At 43.2% G+C, this 19,195-nt stretch overlaps 1 protein-coding gene across 3 annotated transcripts in view; it reads right to left on the bottom strand.

Annotated features, from left to right (window-relative positions):
* RAD23B (RAD23 homolog B, nucleotide excision repair protein) overlaps positions 1-19,195 on the bottom strand; it is a 1,748,186-nt gene that overhangs the window by 209,217 nt on the left and 1,519,774 nt on the right. For all 3 annotated transcript variants that reach the window (XM_044061046.1, XM_044061045.1, XM_044061047.1), the window contains one exon: positions 11,668-11,795. In XM_044061046.1, coding sequence (XP_043916981.1) covers positions 11,668-11,795 — 128 coding nt within the window. The remainder of the gene's footprint in view (positions 1-11,667; positions 11,796-19,195) is intronic.

Here is a 19,195-nt window from a genome sequence, read left to right on the forward strand (position 1 = left end):
ACCACTGCCATGCATTTGGTGAACACTCTGGGGGCTGTAGTGAGACCAAAGGGCAGGGCTCGAAACTAGTAATGATTGGCTCCCAGACGGAAACGCAGGTGATCTCTGGAGCATCTGTTCATCTTTATGTGAGTCCTTGAGATTTATGGAGCACATCCAGTGGAAAAACGGACTGAAGCGTGACCATTCGGAACTTCTCTTTCTTTACGAACTGGTTGAGTCTGCTGAGGTCCAAGATAGGTCTCCAGTCCCCTGTTTTCTTTGGTACCAAAAAGAATCTTGAGTAGTTCCGAATCCAACTTGGTCTGCTGGGACTGGTTGGATGACTCTTTTTTTCTAGCAACCTGTGGATCTCTACGATTTGCTTGTTCCCTGAGATTGGGTGGAACATCTGGGATTCTGTTTACAGGAATGGGAGGGGAAGAGAACGATATGAAATATCCTCTGGAAATGATGCTTTGTACCCATGTAACTGATGTTATTTTTAGCCAGGCTTCTGGGTACAAAGACAAGCAACCCTCGACTGCCTCCAGAGCTGAACAGTCGGGCCCCCTTTCAGGGGCGATGGTAGGGTTGACCGGAGAACTGACCCCTGTCACCCTGTTGCTGTGGACCCACTCTGCCAAGGGGGTGGCGTCTTCTGTTATAACCCCCTCCTCTGCCTCTAGAGAGGGTTTCTCCACGTGTGTCCTGAAAGGCTCCCTGTGCTTTTCGGAACCACATTTTCCCTCCCCTAGGGCCCTTGGAGTAGGGCCGAGTAGGGGCAGAAAAATAGACTCCAATGGCAGATAAGGTCTTGCCCTTCCTGCTCACATCTGGTTGAAGTTTCCTTTACTTTAGGCCCAAACAGTGATGAACCATCCAATGGGGTGCTGATAAAGGAAGACTTAAAGGGTTCTGCAAAGGAACAGAGATGCATCCAGGCTTGTCTTCGAAGAGCAATGCCCGAACTAGTGGCTCTACTCGAACCATCAGCTGCATAGGATATGAGATGCATGGACGAGTGTACCACTGAGTTTAGGGTAGTGAGCTGGGCATTGAGTTTGTCGGTCACCCCTGCAGCTACCATACCCTGGAGAGCATCTCCTAGCTCTTTCAGATCATCTCTTTGTAGTCTCGTAAAGTGGGTTAAGTAGTTCAGTGATCGCAGAGAAAAAGTCACTGAACTAAACATGCGTTTCCCATATCTATCCATGACCCTAGAATCTCTGTTAGGAGGATGGATAGATGTGGATGTCTCAGACACTTCCTTTTTGGTGGCTGCAGCTACCACCATGGCATCAACAGGCACTCCCTTTGTCAAAAATGGCTTGTCCACTGGGGCAGACATGAATTTATTGGGCTTATGAGAAACAGGTTCCATGGCCTCCGGTGACTCCCACGCCTTATGAGAGATCAGTTCCATGAGCTCGTCGTAAGGCGGAGAAACCTAAAAAGTGGAAGGTTGAGACCCAAAAGCCTTCAAGAGCACAGACTCGTCCTCAGTAGGGGTCTTGTACTGCCAATCGCCCCTCTGACTAAGGATCTCTAGTTTCTCTGCAAAGGAGATATCCTCAGAGGGGGATCGAGGGGACTCTCCTGATTCATCCAAGTCTGTGTCAGATGTCAAAGAAGTGCCTCCTCTTGCACAGTCTCTTCCTGGGCACCTCCTCAGTGGGGGAATCTGGGAAGGTCTCAGAAGAGCAGGGGATGCCCTGTGGGGGTACTTATGGCTTGGGGTCTCTACGCTTAGTGGGACTGGTAGACGAAGAAGCAGACACAGGAGCTTGATGGGAGAGGGAAGGCTGAACAAATGCTGACGTTGTCTTTGGAGACAAAACTCTCCTCATAGCATCGAAGGCACCATGGCTCCAACGAAAAGGAGTGGACGGACTCAAGAGTACCGTCCAATCCGCCCGCACCGAAACCCTGGGCTCCGAGCCCGAGGTAGGAGCCGAGGTCATCCGAATCGAAGCTCCGAGAGGAAGAGTTGGCACCGACAAATCGGTTCGACTATCCTCCCCAGACCTGATGGGAGAGCGTTGGCTCCTAGAGTCCTTGGTCGGTGACGAAGACATCCGAGTAGGTGGAGCCGATAACACCGGTGCGGGTATCAGCTCCAAGGGTTCGACAATCATCAGTTCAGTATCCTTCAGCTCCGAGAGTCCAGTACGGCTTGGAGGAGGAGTAGACAAATCCGGTTCCATGGTCTTTGGCACCGAAGAGTTGGTCGGGGCCGACAACAATTTGGCAAGTCCTGGTGCCTGTAAAAGCTTCTGCACTAGCCGATCCATGTCCAAATCTGAAAGGCTGACTGAGGACTTAGATGAATGCACCAAAGGTGCTGACTGGAGCAGAGGAGAAGAGGGAACTTCAGAGACCGGCTCAATACTGACAGCTGGCTCCGAATCAAAGGTACGCTCGGTTCTGAGGTCTGTGGAACCGATGACCCTCCCTCTGAAGTTTTTGCCTTTTTTGCCACTTTAGGATCTGAAGATTTTGTGGATTTGGAGGACGTGCTAGTACCCTCATGGCCACACAACACCTCAGAAAAGGAATGCTGTAGTAACCCCCTGTCTATAAGCTTCCTCCTTCTCTCCAAGAGGACTCTTGAAGAAAAAAAATGGCAAATGCTGCAAGTGTTTTGGAGGTGTTTAGCCCCCCGACAGTAGACACATTGAATGTGTCCGTCAGTGACGGACATTTTCTGCCCACAATCTGGGCATTTTTTGAATCCCGATTTAGGATGGGATTTTTCCTTGTCATCCGACATAGTTAAGTAAAACAAACCAGTATACTGCAAAAAGTATGACAGTAACATCCTTACTTAACTTGTAAAGACCCACAAAATAACTAAGCCCAATCCAGGCACAATCTATAACAAATAACTATAGATTACAAATATAGGGCTAAAGAGGCCCACAGAGAAAAACCCTGACTATTAGAAAAAGATTAATAAGTCTAAATAGGGCTAAAGGCGCACGCAAACCAACTAAGCCAAGAGGGCACTATCTAAAAAGTACAGTTGTGTACCTACCATAAATGTAGATGTTCGAGTGTATTCACTGTTGCAGTCATTACTCTTGGGGTTATCCTGCTGGCAGGCTACCCGCAGTCAGCCTGAATTCCAAAGTCCTGGTCCGGCGTCAGTTGCGGTTACCTCTTCCCTGACGTCAGTGCGCCAGGGGATAAAAGATGCAGCCAACGCAATTTTCTTCAGTTTTTCTTGCACTAGATGTCAGGTGCCCCCAAAAGGGTATGCTAAATAGATTAGCCAAACAACATTCATGCACTAAGATAAACATTTCCTTCATCTACAAGCAAATACACCACATAGGCTGTATAGAAGAGAGAAGTACAGATAAGACCCAGCAAATGACAGGGGGATGGTGGGAGAGTAACCTGGACTGCAACAGTGAATACACTCTAACATCTACATTTATGGTAGATACACAACTGTACTATGTTCATCGTGTTTCACTGTTGCAGTCATTACTCTTGGGTTGAATCCCAAAGCTGAGGATGGGTGGTTGGGCTAAATAGGATTAGGAGAGGCTATGAGGCTCTGCAGAACTGCAGTGGCAAAGCCTGCTCCGGATTTAGAGTAGAGAGGTAAGAGGTAGTGCTTTGTACAAGTGTGCACTGAACTCCAAGTTGCAGCCTCTAAGATGTCTTTGGTTGGTACTCCTCTGAGGAAGGCTGCTGAAGTGGCTGCTGCTCTGGTAGAATGTGGCCTAATGCCCTTAGGCACTGACTTGCCATGTTGCGAGTAACAGAACCAAATGCAATAGCCTATCCATTTTGAAATAGTCTGTTTTGAGATAGGCTTTCCTTGTGATCCTGCAGCATATGCCACTAAAATTTGCTCAGTCTTTCTGAAAGCTTTAGTTCTGTCCAAGTACAAGCGTAGCTGTCTGTGTATGTCCAAAGAATGCAGAAGTCTCTCACCCTTGTTCTGTGGGTTTGGATAAAAGGTAGGCAAGTGAATGGTTTGGTTAAGAGCCACACTGGACACCACCTTAGGCATAAATGTAGGGTTCGTCCTCAGAGAAACCCTGTCTGGATGGAAAATGATAAAAAATTCCACAGCCATAAGTGCCTGCAACTCAGAGACTCGTCTTGCAGAGGTTATTGCTAGGAGCAAAGCTGTTTTCCAGGATAAGAATTTAATATCCACTTTTGAGGCTGCCTCAAAAGGAAGCAGTGTGAGTTTTTCCAAAACATAATTTAGGTCCCATGCAGGTATTGGTGCTCTTCTTGGGGGGTCTTATGTTTTTGGCCCCTCTGAGGTACTGTCTTATTAAAGGATGAGAAAAGATAGGTGGTTCCGTATTGTAATGGGCTGAAATGGCAGAGGCATGAATCTTAATTGATGAAAAGGACAGGCCTTTGTCCAGCATCTCAGTTAAATATTGTAAAATCTGAGGAATATTTGGTACAAACATGTCAATTCCTTATTCCTGGTTCCAAGCACAGAATCTCTTCCTTTTTTCTGCATAAGATTTTCTGGTACTGGGCCTCCTGGCCTCCAAGATAACATCCATTACAGCTTTGGAGAGTGGAGTGTTATGAATGGCTACATTATCGGCCATGCTGCCAGATTTAAGGTACTGATGTGGCTGTGCAGGATCCGATTGCTTTGTTGGGTCAGTAAGTGAGAAGTCTGAGGCAATGTCCAGGCTGGTTCTTGAGACAAGTTCTTTAGGACTGGGTACCAATGCTGGCGTGGCCAGTCTGGGGCAATCAGTATCATTTTTGGGTTCTCTTGTCTGACCTTTACTAGTACCTTGAGGAGGAGAGGCAGTAGAGGAAAGGCATATACTGTTAGGTTTTTCCAGCTGAAGGATAGGGCATCCACTTTCAATGCTTGCTTGTGGTAAATCCTTGTGCAGAATTTCTGTAGTTGGCAGCTGTGAGGGGAGGCAAAAAGATCTATGTCTGGGCATCCCTATTTCCTTGTTATCATGCTGAAGACTTGTGGATTCAGTTTCCACTCATGGGGATCCATGAGTTTTCTGCTTAGTTCGTCTGCCAGAGTATTTGCTTTTCCTGGCAGGAATTGTGCTTGCAGGTGAACATGATAAGTCAATGCTGTGTCCCACAAAGTCATGGCTTGTCTGCAGAGGGGATAGGAATGTGTGCCTCCCTGCTTGTTTATGTACCACATGACTGTAGTATTGTCCGTCTTTAATAGTAGTTGTCCTGGCTGAAGTAGATCCTTGAAAGCTGTCAGGGCATTCTGAACAGCTAGCTTCTCTTTTTGATTGATATGAAGATGCATCTGGCTTGCGGGCCATGTGCCCTGAATACATTTTCCTGCCATGTGGGTCCCCCAGGCATAATCTGATGCATACGTTGTGTCTGCCTGGCTGTGGGTAAAGTGAATGGCTGTCCCTTGTTGTGGTGACAGGCCTGAGCCCACCATCGAAACTCCTGTTGCAGGCAGGGAATGAGGGTAATTAATGCTTCCAGGCTGTGGCAATGTTGGGTCCAAACACTTTTTAGATACCATTGTAGTTTCCTCATATGCAGTCTGGCATATGGAATTAGCAGTATGCAGGATGCCATGAAGCCGAAAGCCTGCAGAATTTTTCTTGCAGATAACTGGGTCTTTGTTGCCAACATTTTGAAGTAAGAAGTCAGTTGTCTTTGTTTGTCTGGCGTGAGATAAGCCATGTGGGCAGTTGTATTTAAGCTTGCACCCAGGAATATTATCTCTTGAGAGGGTACTAGTTTTGATTTCTTTTCGGTTACTGTGTACCCTAGGCAAATTAGTAATCTTTTTACAAATGCCAGATGCTGTAGCAGAATGTCTTTGTTCTCTGCTTGAATAAGGCAGTTGTCCCAAGTAAGGATATATTTGAATTCCTCTTTGTCTGCAAAATGCAATTACTGGTGCCAGGCATTTGGTGAAGACCCTGGGTGCAGGAGATAAGCCAAAGGGCAGTGCAGAGAATTGGTAGTGCATTGAGCCAGCTATGAATCTGAGGTATCTTCTGCAAGATTGTCTGATTGGGACATGCAGGTATGCCTCTTTTAGGTCCAAAGTAACAAGCCAAGCCTTCTTGCCCAGCATGGGCAGCATCTGTTGCAGAGTCAACATTATGAATTTTGGAACATCCAGAAATGTGTTTAGAATAGACAGGTCCAGTATTGGTCTCCAGGCTTTGTCCTTTCTGGGCACCAGGAAAAGTCTTGAGTAAAATCCTTGTCCCTGCTCTTGTTGTGGTACTTGCTGAATGGCCCTGTCCATGAGGGATGAAACTTGCTTTTGTGCCTCTGCCCATTGATTGTGTGGCAGGTCTGGCATTCCTTTTGTTCTTGGCAGGGTGTGAAAGTGGAACCTGTAGCCCTGAGACACTATGTTCAAGACCCATTTGTCCTGAGTAACCGTGTGCCAATTTGGTGAAAAAAGTGCTAGTTTTCCCCCTAAGGGGGCTGCCAAAAGACAAGTGCTTGGTTCTGGCAGAGGAAGGTCATTGGGACTGTTTCCTGTATGGTTGTGATTTGTCCTCTCCGCTTTTGGCGGTAGAAGCACCCCATTGTTTAGGCCTGTATGAGCCTTGGGGCTGGGATCTGCCTCTGGGGCATCTGTATCTGCCTCTTTGTGGCCTGTCTGACACTGGAATGGACCAATTTTTTGTAGGCCAGTTCCTGCTAAATCTGGGTGGCTATACTTGTAGGAAATCCTTAACTGTCTGCATGGATTCCGCTTTATCCTCCATTTTCTTCATCACCTCTTCTGCTTTAACACCAAACAAAGTATCATGCTGTAATAGAGCACCCAATAATTTTGCTTTAACATGATCAGGCAGATTCTGTTCCTTTAACCAAGCATGCCTTCTAATGACAGAACCTGTAACTACGGCCCTGCATGAGGCCTCCAGGGAAGCAAAACCACATTGCAAAGTATGCTTTCCCACTTGTTCAGCTGCATGCAATAAATCCTGCATTTCCTTGTTATCAGAACATTCATAATTTGTCAACATTTTCTGTTTAAGCAGTGACATTAAATATTGCTGATATTTAAGCATATGAAACTGGCAATTTAAAGCCCTCACAGCCAAGGTAGCAGAAGTGTAAACTTTTTTCCCCCATCTGTCCAGTGCCCTAGAATCTCTATCAAAGGGGACGGAGTTTTTTGCAGTGGAAGCCTTGACCCCTTTGGGACCCTGAGATATAGTTTCTGGGTCAGCAGCAGGGTTTTTATATAGAAATTTATGAGAGTCTGGAACCCTGTAGTATCTGTCTGGCTTAGCAGGTGCAGGAGGTAAACAGTCAGGGGACAGGGCTGGACTCTGAAAATACATCATCTACAATGTCTAGAACAGAATAGCAAGAGGTCTGTGCTGAGGTAGTAAAAGAAAATCTCTGAGCCTTTTCTTAGATTATGAATAATCTTGGCTCTCCCAGTGAAAATGCTCCCTCATGGTATGCAGGGTTTCCCCAAAAGAATAATCCTCAGGAGGAGAGGCTGAAGGAATAGATTCTTCAGCATCAGAATCCTCATAGGGAGGGAAACAGTATCCTTGTTCAGAAGAGGAGTCAGAGGAAATTGAAACCTGATCTGAGGAGTCATATTCTGCCTCCTGCCTAGGCCTCTTATCAAGAGGGGGATGGGAACCCCTGATCAAAGTAATTAGATCTTCGGCCATTTTAAGCATCTGTTTCTTAGGCATGGAGGCCTGTCCAGGAGAATGCTGTACTTAGTTTCTTTGTCTTTAGAGCTGTTTTAGTTTTTGTCTTTGAAGCTGAGGTAGGCTTGACATATACTTGTGTAGGTCTGAAAACACCCTCAGAAGCCAATGCCTGCTCAGCGTCTCCGGACCCATCTGAGGGAATAGTTTCCGAGGGTCCAATACCTTGAGTATCCAGAGGCCTAGTCGGCTCCATGTGGGAGTCGGTAGCGGCCTGTGGCTCTGAGGTATCGGGCGTCAGGGGCTGCAAAAGCGCCTCACTGAGAACCGGTGACTGGCCTAGCGGGGGCCTCGTCGTCGGTTTTGGATCTTGGATGCCTGTCCTTTTCCTTGCGCTTTTTGTAAACTTCGGTCGGCTGTTTCGACGGCATTATATAATTAAACCTTCGGCCAAAGTAATGAAAGGCAAAATCGTACCGACGCTTAACAGTGCGTTGGTTAAATCTAGCACAAAACTGACAGCTAGCAACGTTGTGATCAGGGCCTAGGCAAGGAATACAATAAGAGTGAAAATCCTTATGAGGTATTTGCTTCCCACAAGAAATACAACTGTTAATTTTTTCTGACATTGGTCTGGAGCAAGAAAAAATTTTGCCCAATGGGGTACTTAGCTTTAATGAAGACATTGGATCTGAAATTCGATTTTGAAACTCTCAGGAGTCGGCCGACCGGCACTTGCGAACTGCTTATGCTTCGGGCACCGCGCGACAAGAAAGACTGAAGAAAATGGCGTCGGCTGCATCTTTTATACCCCTGGTGCACTGACATCAGAGAAGAGGCGACAGCAACCGACGCTGGACCAGGACTTTGGAATTCAGGCCAACTACAGGTAGCCTGCCAGCAAGATAACCCCAAGACTAATGACTGCAACAGTGAAACACGATGAACATCTATAGATTCTATTATCTAATTATCAAACACTAACACACTATCTTATGAAAAACAAAAAAAGAAAGTTTTTTTTTTTATAAAACTTGCTGGTTTTTTTCCCACAAATGGTCCGAGCTAGCTGGATCACTGAGATCTCTGTTGCCGCGGCAAACTAGTTCTGAGGTAATTCCAGCAGTGCATTGTGGGATAAGGGGCTTGGTCTCAGCTACTGGCAAACCTTGAGCTTTGCTATCGGCCGTGTCGGAGCCAAGGATCGGCTCGGAACCCATCAGTGTGAATAAACGTCGAGATTTAACAACTTCACATCAGAAGTCTCAGAGCAGCCTGTTTGTGAAAACTGACAAGAAGGAAGAACACTTACCCACTTAATCATGGCTTGGTCTAGTAAGTGAACTATGGGACATTAATTCTTTAGAATAGTAAGGAAAATATAGTGAGATTAGTTAAGTATCGTTTTTCTGTATCTGTATGAATCTCTCCATTTGTGTTATTTTTAACATTTCCTGTTACGAAAACTCTGGTGTTTATTGTAAAGAGATATTTAGTATTTTCATGTTCTTTTATTCTTTATTGTTAAATATTTTTAAACTTTTCATTGTGGTGGGTCTTTTAGCGAATATTTTAACCTTTAAGAGTACATATATTTATTGGTGACACTGTGGCCACTCCTGAAAGCCTCACTGCATTATCAAACACTACCCATTGTATTAATTTTGTATTAATTTACTCAGTAGAATTAGGCACCCTTGTAAGAGCCTTAGAGTAGCTGGCTTTGGACTGTTCTGGTGGCAGTATCTACCTTATAGTCTGGGCAGAGGGAGCACAGCTGATGAATCTGTGCCAGCCATTCCCAGGTGTATGTGTGTGTGAAAATCAAATCTCAGAGAGAGAGTGAGTGTGTGTGTGTGTGTGTGTGTGTGTGTGCGCGTGCGTGCATGTGTGTGTATGTGTGTGTCAACTTCTTGGAGCAGGGACACAGAGCATTGGTTTCACAGAGGGGGTCATGGAGGACTTGCCTTGGAACACTTGGCTGAGGACTGAACTCTACAGCTGTTTCAGTGGGGAGTCTTATTTGTGGCCTGGTGAGAGAGGGGGAAATCCAGCCCCAGGCAGGAACATGTCCCCTGTATGCTCTTAAGAGAAATTGTGCTTGGTGCAGAGAGCTGCATCTGGAAATACTGTGTATATCTATTTTGTTCCAAGTGAACATCCCTCACAGGTACCAGTGGTAAGGATTGAGGCTCCTTGATTACTGGCCCAGAGGAGGGGCATCACAATATGAATTCCAGGTAACAAAAAAAAAAAAAAAAAAAAAAAAACAGCCCAACAGTAAAAGGAAAAAAGACCCCAACAGGGCACTTCCCTGACAGGTTGGTATTCAGCACAGCAAAGGGTGTTCAGACCATGATGGCATTCAGAATGGTGGCAAAGAAGTCCTGAATAACTACGTCCATATGTCACCTTTATGCCCTACGCCCTGTGTAGAGAGCATACATGTCATATACTGTGCATACAAGATCTAAGTCTTTGGTGTACTGGCCAGATGTTGGGCTATCCTTGGCAGGAGATCCCTAAGGTTAACAATACTTCAACAGTGATACAGAAGGACATCCGTAAAAGAGCATTACATTTTGCATCAACAGTCATTTCATGAGCAAGAAGTACAAAACTCTAATGTTTACCATTACTGATTGACAACAGTGATTTACTAGAAAAATGAAACATTTTACAAGGAACAAAGCAAAAATTAGGGACATTCAGCAAAATTCTGGACATTTGAAAGGTATGCCTATAACATACACCACAGGCTTATCAATTTTTAGGAAATACTATTACTCCTGTAAAGATACGTTTGAGGCCATTTGAGAAGTTATTTTTAGCTTTGCTCTTCTTTGGTTACTTATTTAGGAAACTTTTCTGGTTCAGAATCTGTTGATATTCTTTCCTTTTCCCAGATCCATTTTCTCAAGCTTGTTGCCTTTTTACAGTCTTTTAATGTCAGCATCTTTATTTTAGTACAGTGCTCACAAATATTAGCCAGAGGCGCAAGATTACGTTGGTTTGGACGTGTGCTGAGGAGGGATGCAGAGTATATTGGGAAAAAGATGCTAAGGATGAAGCTGCCAGGTAACAGGAAAAGACAGAGGCCTAAGATAAGGTTTATGGATGTGGTGAGAGAGGTCATGCAGGGGGTTGGTGTGACAGAGCAAGATGCAGATGACAGGAAGAAATGAAAACAGTTGATCTGCTGTAGCGACCCCTAATGGGAGCAGTCGAAAGAAGAAGAAGCAGCTCACAAATATTAGCACTGTATGAGTGATTTTTGTCTACAAACACTCGTAGCCTCACAGAGCTGTAGATGGCATCAGAGCAGCATTCAGAACTTAAATGCTACTGAAATTCCTAACTTTCTTAGAAAAACAAATAATAAATGTACTTTGCAATGCTAAAAAAAATGAAAATGACTTAATAGCAAACAGATGAGCACTTAGTGTTTCTTAACTAGTTAGAAACACTGAAGATGGCAAGAGGAAGATCAGCTTCATTCACAAGCCAGCTTCACATTGGTAGAACAAGCTAGAGGTCATATACTGCTGCCCGAAAAAAGTATGACAAACTCTGTCAGTCAGTGAGACCTGGTCACCCTTAAGACATCAGAGCAATGCATCCCCCTTGTTACTCTTCTTTGCAGTTTGTCTACATTGTCTTCCATATTTTTCTAAGAATGTCCTGCAAAAGAAGGGGCTTATAAAGCCAGTTACGTGCAAGTGTTTTCAAAGCCCCCTGCAAAAAATACCTAAAAATGAAAAATGCAGAAATGAAAAGTAAAGCAAAAAATAATCTCTATAGCAATTAACAGGCACTAATACGCCTTTTCTGTTTAAACTAATTATTTTTACCACAGCCTCAACTATTCTCTGTAATTCCTTTTTCATCCGGAGATATTTTAAAAAGTTTGCTTGTTTGCTTGTGAGCGTTAACTGCTCATAACGTTTTACAAATGGTATCACATTAAAAAAGATAAGTCACTAGCATAAGATGGTGCTGCATTTTATGATTTGTTTTCAGGCCACATTACAAACAATGACTGGGAACTCACCTGCAGTAGCTGTGGGTTTTCCCTTCCTATCTGCTGTAATAAAGCGGGCAACAATGATGGATTCTGCTGAATAATTTGTCTCATCTGCTGGAACTGAGGCTGATTGCGCAAAAATTCAAGTTGGTTTCCTGGGATTATAGAACATGTACAGCTCAGTTAAGAAAATATGCAATGTGACTAAACATTACAATCATAATTTCATTAATATGATCCCTCTCTATAAAGTTAACTAAACAAAAGCTCTACTGGCACATTTACAGGGTAATGGAAATGTACAGGACCACAAAGGAGCTATCAGTACTTAGCAAACAACTGATACAAAAGAAGAAAGAAGAAAAAGAAAGCACTACTGAAAGTGAACAGGTATAAGGTAAGATTATAGATGTATATTATATCCTTTCCAAGAACTCAACCATAATAATTATGAACACAGATCTTCTGAAACAATATTTGTAATACTGGCTGTCTTTAAATATATAGCAACTTCCAGTAGCTACATCTACAAGTGAATCATCTTCAGCTGGATGGTTGAAAAACTATAAATTACTTATACTCCAAGTAGACTCCACAGAATGTTTTCCTCAGGTAGACAGCAAATGTTGGAGATGTGATGGGGGGAGAAAGAAGTAACTGGGAGCATACTTTCTGGGAGTGTAATGAGTTGGCAAACTAAAGATTCCCTGCAGACTGCCCTGTTGGAGATATTGGGTGAGTAGATTGGTGTAACTAGGGAAATTATTTTTTTGAGCTATGATACAGAATCAGAACTGCCTAGACATACAGTAAGGTCTCGATGAGTCTAATTATGCGGCTGCTGAAAAAGCAATTACTAGAAAATGGAAATGAAAGTCTAAACCAACTTTACTCGAAGTAGTGAATATATTAACAGACATAAAACAACTGTAATTGGGATCTTTAGAAAAGGGTAGGAGCAAAGCAAATTACATTTAAAAAATGGAAATTGTGGGAACAATACATGGAGAGAAGGAACAAGGTTTAAAAGAAGGCAGGATTTGAATGAACTAAGTAATGTCTGACTGACGATGACTTGATAGATTATAAGTGATGTATAATGTTTATAACTAAAATTATGTCAATATGGTTTGTGATGTATAACGTTTGCAACTAAAATGATGTCAATATAGTTTTATTTCATTTATATAAATGTATGATTGCCTGTGTCATACATAATAATTTAATAAATAAATTTCTTGTTAAAAAAAGAAAAAAAAATGTAATTACAGGACTGAGAGTTATAACGGAATACATTTAAAATAAAAATAGCACCATCAGGGTTAATACCAAGTTAAACATCACTTAAACTAGGACATCAGGGTCAATGTCATGTTAAACATCACTTGATTTAATTTGCTAACAAACGTTATGACTACTGAAAGTGGTGGATGTGGTATGCGAATATCAACACAGTACCCTTCAAACTTTTTCTATTGGAAGAGCTGTATATAAATCATATAACCAAGGAATAAGCTATGACCATGTTAAAATAATTTGTTAATAATTGGCTAAATGACAAATGTGAACACAGTAGTTAACATCTCTCTGGAAAGCTGGATGATGACAGGTGCATTTAAACTGTCCTCACTGTTCGTTCTGTGGATAGGAAGTTGTGCTGTTATGAAGATGAATGCATTATCTTATGCAAGCTGAACGATCTGGAGGAGGAGGAAGAGAAGAATGAGGAAGTACCATGACAAACTGGGGGAACTGTCATCAGTGTAACAACTGGGATTCACTGCAGCAGATCAGAAAATACTTGCACAAAGGGCAGGGAGGTAAGGGAAGTGCAGTTGTGTAAGTTGTACTTACCTGTAACAGCATATGTTCAAATTCCGCACTGCTGCAGTAGTCTTTAGGTTACATGGGTTGTTACAACCAGATAGTTTCCAAAACTTCTGATTCTCTCCCACACCTTCACTCAGACTGTGGACTGGGCATCTGTGTGGAGGGAAAATCAGAAAGAGTGAAGATTCTTCAAGAAATTCTTGCCCAACAGTTAAACAATGGTACACACAAACAGGCAACAAATATACAAAAGTAGAGGGATGTAGGGTGGGTACAGCTACTGGAGCAGTGAGGAGTTCGAACATCTACTGTTATGGGTAAGTACAACTTACACAACTGTACTATGTTCACTATTCCCACTGCTGCAGTAGCTCTTAAGCTATACAGGTTGATTATCAAAGCTTATCTAACCTCTGAAGAGGAAGGATATGGATTCTAGGAGCCCCTAGAGAATAGTCTTAGCAAAGCCTGTCCTGGATCTAGAAAAAAAATCCAGTTTGTAAAGCCTTGTAAAGGTACATACATAGGGCCAAGTAGTTGCCACTAGAATACAGCTAGAGTCCACCTCTTTCCAATATGCCATCAAAGAAGTAATGGCTCTAGCAGAATGAGCCTTTATACTGCCTGGAACTGGTCTACCATTGTGGGAATAGAAAAAAGGCAACCATTTGGAAACAGTCTGTTTTGACACAGGTTGTCCTTTCTTTGTCCTAACATAAGAAACAAATGGCTAATCGGCTTTCCTAATGGTCTTTGCTCTATCAAGATAGTAACTGATCTGCCTATGCACAACCAGAGTATGTAGAATCCTTTTCTCCAAGGTCCTGGGGACCCAGATAAAACACTGGAAGACTGATGGCTTGATTCAAAGTAAACTTTGAAACAACCTTGGGCATGAAAGGGAAAGTTATAAACTTATAATGATAGGTCTGTTTTGTCTTTTTCTGTCCTTCCTCATTTGATGGGATTGATGATCTAGCGGAGGAGGAGGACAATGAGAACAGCAAACTGGAGCAACCATCATCAGTGTAACAACAAGGATAAACTGCAGCAGATGAGAAAATAGTATCACAAAGGGCAGAGAGGCAAGGGAAGTAAAGTTGGCAGGGAGGCAAGGGAAGTAAAGTTGTGCAAAATGAACTGCTCAAATGACTTCGGCCACTTTTTCCAGACTTATGATCCTTAGATTACACTCCTCCCCTTACCCAGAATCCCCTTCTGTCCCCAACAACACATCAGACTGAGTTTACATTTAAATCCTGCAAAACCAGTACATTAATTATAAATATGTATTATCAAAAAGAAAGTACCAGAAGACTGTACGAAAGAGCAAAAAATCTGCACTAGAGTTACAAGAGTATGTAATGCTTTACCAGAGGCAGCCTATACAGTCATACCAGAAGCCAAAGGAAGAACATTTTTCATGAGATGGAAAGGGGGAAGGGGGAGGGAAGTTGAAGAGGGACAGAAACAGACTATCTACTGTTATGGTGACTACATAATATTTGTGTCTGATGTTGTCTTTTCTGTCCATTCCTCAACATCCTCAAGGGGTGATCTGGGGGACCTCCCCCTTCATCATAATCTATGTCCATTGTCAAAGACTCATACTGGAGTCAATATGTCTCCTATTACATTTATGCTTCCAAGAAGCCTTTGCTGGGATAAGGTCCAGAGAGTACTGATGGGAGTCCTGAATGAGGACTGTCTCAAGGCTAGTATGAACTGGCTGTCCCGATGTGATAGACTGACAATATCAGGACCCAAGGCTATCAGCTGCAGAAGGTGAAGCCGAGAGGGTAGAGTTGTCTTTTCTCCAGCTCCATCCACTGCCTCAAAGATAGCAGCAAAGGGGAAACATAAGATCACCTTGGTAAGAGCCAAAGCTGTCACACCGGAATGACCAAGGGCACCACCCCAACTCTGCTCTGAGACAGAGGCTGGAGCCAAGCTATCTAATGCTGAGGGGCAGGGACAGCTCCGAAAATTTCAGAGTCAAACCCTTACCCCAGACTCAAGTCCAAAACTTCAACTCTGAAGAAATTGGAGCTAGTTTGGTCAGAGACAATGTCAGAGTCAAAGATGACCACAACTTTGGATCTGAAATGGTAACGTGAAAGAACTCAGATCCAGCATCCCTGAACCTGGAGGTTAGATCACTGTAGGAATAACCAAAGGCAAAGGAGAGGATCCAACATGAACTGGAAGAACTCCCAATTGAATTTACGTCCTGAGGAACTTCCTCTTCATTTTAGCCACATCAGCTCCTATCAAGCTGCTGGTAGACCTGATGGACCTCAATGTGGAAGATGGCCAAGAAGTTCTATCTAAGGATCTCTCCTTTAGAAAGGGTGACCACAGGCTAGAAAGCCTGGATCCAGGGAATACCTCGGCACCAGTAAGTGAGGAGTCTTGGACAGCACTGGTTAATAGGTTTATAGGTTCACAGTAGGTTACTAGGCTAATTAACCTAGGCCCTTTACAAGCCTAGCCATGTTATATCCATGTTCACTAACTGACCTTGGTTCGATGGTCGTTATTCGCATAGCAAGTCTATGATAGCACCAACTATCCCTGTCCATGCGAGACACAGGTGCCACCCCCGGAGTGAATTTGCAGTCTCTCATCCAACTGTCTAGGTTGCGCTTGAATAGAGTCATTGAGGAGCTCTGCTTCACATGAATTGGGAGTTTATTCCAGAGGATGGCAGTCTCTGTGAGATATATCTGTCTCTCTAGCCTGTTCTGTTAATGTCACAGGCTAGGTTGAGATCGCTGAAGCAAATGACTTGTCCCATTTGATTTGCAGATGTGCAGCATATCAAAACAAACTAAGGTATAAAGACGAACTGATTTTCCAAAAGAACTGCAAACAACGTCCACTGGAAGCTAGTTGAGGAAACACAGCTTTAATGTTATAGTAAAGCGCTTTTCGTCACTCCCAATTGGAGCAACTTCTTCAGACTTCTTACAATTAATTAATTAAAAGTTTTATAGTGTAGTCAATTTGCCAATTTAACCAGTTTAAAAACAATCAACATATAAAGCAATATATACACTTTTAACCAACAGATAAAAAACATACAAGTAGAAAAACCCAGCTTAACCTTCCTATATATAAGATATGCTGTATTGTATATGATACAAGTCACATAAATTTGATTCTTGCAGTTATTATTAAAACTGTTATTTTAATTTTGAAAATAAGTATTTCATGATGTGCAGCATATCCATTAGGGCAGGATCAGAAACTGCTCTGTAGGCCAGGCACAAGTAGCCTCTCAGCAGCCTACAAGGTACAGAGTACACTGACAGGGCTTTCAGTATTTCCACATAGGTCATGTTTTGGAGGCCCTGAATCTTCTTCGTGAGAAAACTCTGTGGTCTTGCCAGCTGCTGCAGATGTCTGGTGAGGTACATGCAAAAGCGAGCACAGTGGTCTGATGAGGGTCGAGTACAGAGGAGTTGTATCATCCTTAGTTTTGGATTCGATGCTCTTACTTATGACCTGCACAGTGTTGAAGGCTTTCCTTACCACTGTGGACACACGGTAATCGAAGTTTAGATTGCTATCAACCTGTGTTCCCAAACCTCGCACCACTGGGTTTGAGCTTAAGGGGGCGCTATTAGTATTGTAATTTGCAGGGAATTCCTCTTTGCCAAAGAGGATAATGCACTTTTTTATATGTAGTTTTAGTCTGTGGATTTGGCACCAATCATTTGTCTGTGTCAGCCCCTTTGTAATATATTAACATCATTGTGGGACTCAATGATTGCTCCCAGTTTGCAATCATCAGAAAACGTGGTAAGCAACATGCTGTCTACTTTCGCCTGGACTTCTGAGAAATGGATTCCAAACAATAGAGGGCCCAGCACATATCCTTGTTGTATGCCACTGTAAATGGTCTAGTGGTAGAGGTGGAACCCAAGACATTAGTAGGATCCAAAGGCTTAGTAAAAAGAAGTTATGTTCTTACCATAATATTTCATCTGTGTTGTCTATTTTCATTCTTCCTTGACCTGTGGGATTTGAATCCGACTTGGCCGCTCTCCAAGCTCAAGATTCGATGCTGAAGTTCCTCCTCCTCTCCATCCCATGTGGGATTAAAATCGGACTTGGCCGCTTTCCAAGCTCAAGATTCGATGCTGAAGCTCCTCCTCTCCACCCCATAATGCCTCCTTCCCCAGAATACCTCAGATCAAGTTTGCTAAAATTTAAACAGCTAAGATATCTATAAAGAGAGACCAACTTCATCAGGTCTACATGGAAAAAAGGCCAGGAGGAGGGTGGGGAGGTCAAGGAAGAATGAAAATAGACAACACAGATGCAACATAATGGTAAGAACATAACTTCTTTATCTGATGTCATTTTCATTTGTCACTCATGTTGTGGGACAGAATCCCCAGCTACAAAGAACCTAGTGTGGCCCTTATGGAAGGATATTCTGAAGCACTGTTGAGTCAAAGGCAGCTCTATTCCTGGAAATGATCTCTAGTTTGTAATGAGAAATAAAGGTATGAGATCTTGACAAAGAGGCAACTGCAAATATATCATCAATTGACATTCTCGAGGAAAAGGCTTGAGAAGTTGCCACAGATCTCATTGAATGAGCTTTGACATGTCTCAGCAAGAGCATATCTTTTGTTAAATAAACAAAAGAGATGCAATCTAGCAACCATCTGGCCACACCGTGTTTAGTAAAGTACAGTTGTGTACACTTACCATAAATGTAGATGTTCGAGTGTATTCACTGTTGCAGTCATTACATTTGGGTAATCTGCTGGCAGGTTGCCCTCAGTCAGCCTGAATGCCAAAGTCTTTGGTCCTGCGTCGGTTGCTGTCTCCTTTTCCATGACGCCAGGTTGTCAGGGGTATAAAACATGCAGCCAACGCCATTTTCTTTAGTTTTTTCTTGCCCCCTATATCAGGTGCCCCCAAAAAAGTAGCAAATATATATATAAATATACATATATATGTAAATAGATCTATGTCTGGGCTCCCCCATTTCTCTGTAATCATGCTGAAGACTTGTGGATTTAGTTTCCACTCACGAGGATCCATAAGGTTTCTGCTTAAATCGTCTGCCAGAGTGTTCTGTTTTCCTGGCAGGAATTGAGCTTGAAGATGTATTTGGTAGGTCAAAGCTGTGTCCCACAGTGCCATGGTTAATTTGCAAAGAGGGTATGAGTGTGTGCCCCCTTGCTTGTTTATATACCACATGACTGTGGTGTTGTCCATCTTTATCAGTAGTTGTCCTGGATGAAGTAAGTCCTTGAAGGCTGTTAGGGCATTTTGAAAAGCTAGCATCTCTTTCTGGTTGATATGTAGATGCATTTGTTTTGGTGTCCATATGCCCTGAATGCATCTTCCTGCCATGTGGCCCCCCCAGGCATAATCTGATGTTGTTAAGGTTTGAGTGGCAGGGGGTAGAGTGAATGGCCGTCCCATGTTTTGGTGACATGCCTTTGCCCACCATAGAAACTCCTGTTGCAGGAGGGAATGAGAGGAATCATTGTTTCCAGACTGTGAGAATGCTGACTCCATAAACTTTTTAGGTACCATTGAAGTTTCCTCATATGCAGTCTTGCATATGGAATCAGTAGGATGCAGGATGCCATGAAGCCCAGAGCCTGCAGAATTTTTTCTTGTTTTTGTTGCCATCAGTTTGAAGTAAGTAGTCAGTTGCCTTTGCTTGTCTGGCATGAGGTAAGCCATCTGGGCAGTT

This window comes from Protopterus annectens, chromosome 2.part0 (genome assembly GCF_019279795.1).
Source record: "Protopterus annectens isolate FY-2018-M chromosome 2.part0, PAN1.0, whole genome shotgun sequence".
Lineage (NCBI taxonomy): Eukaryota > Metazoa > Chordata > Ceratodontiformes > Protopteridae > Protopterus > Protopterus annectens.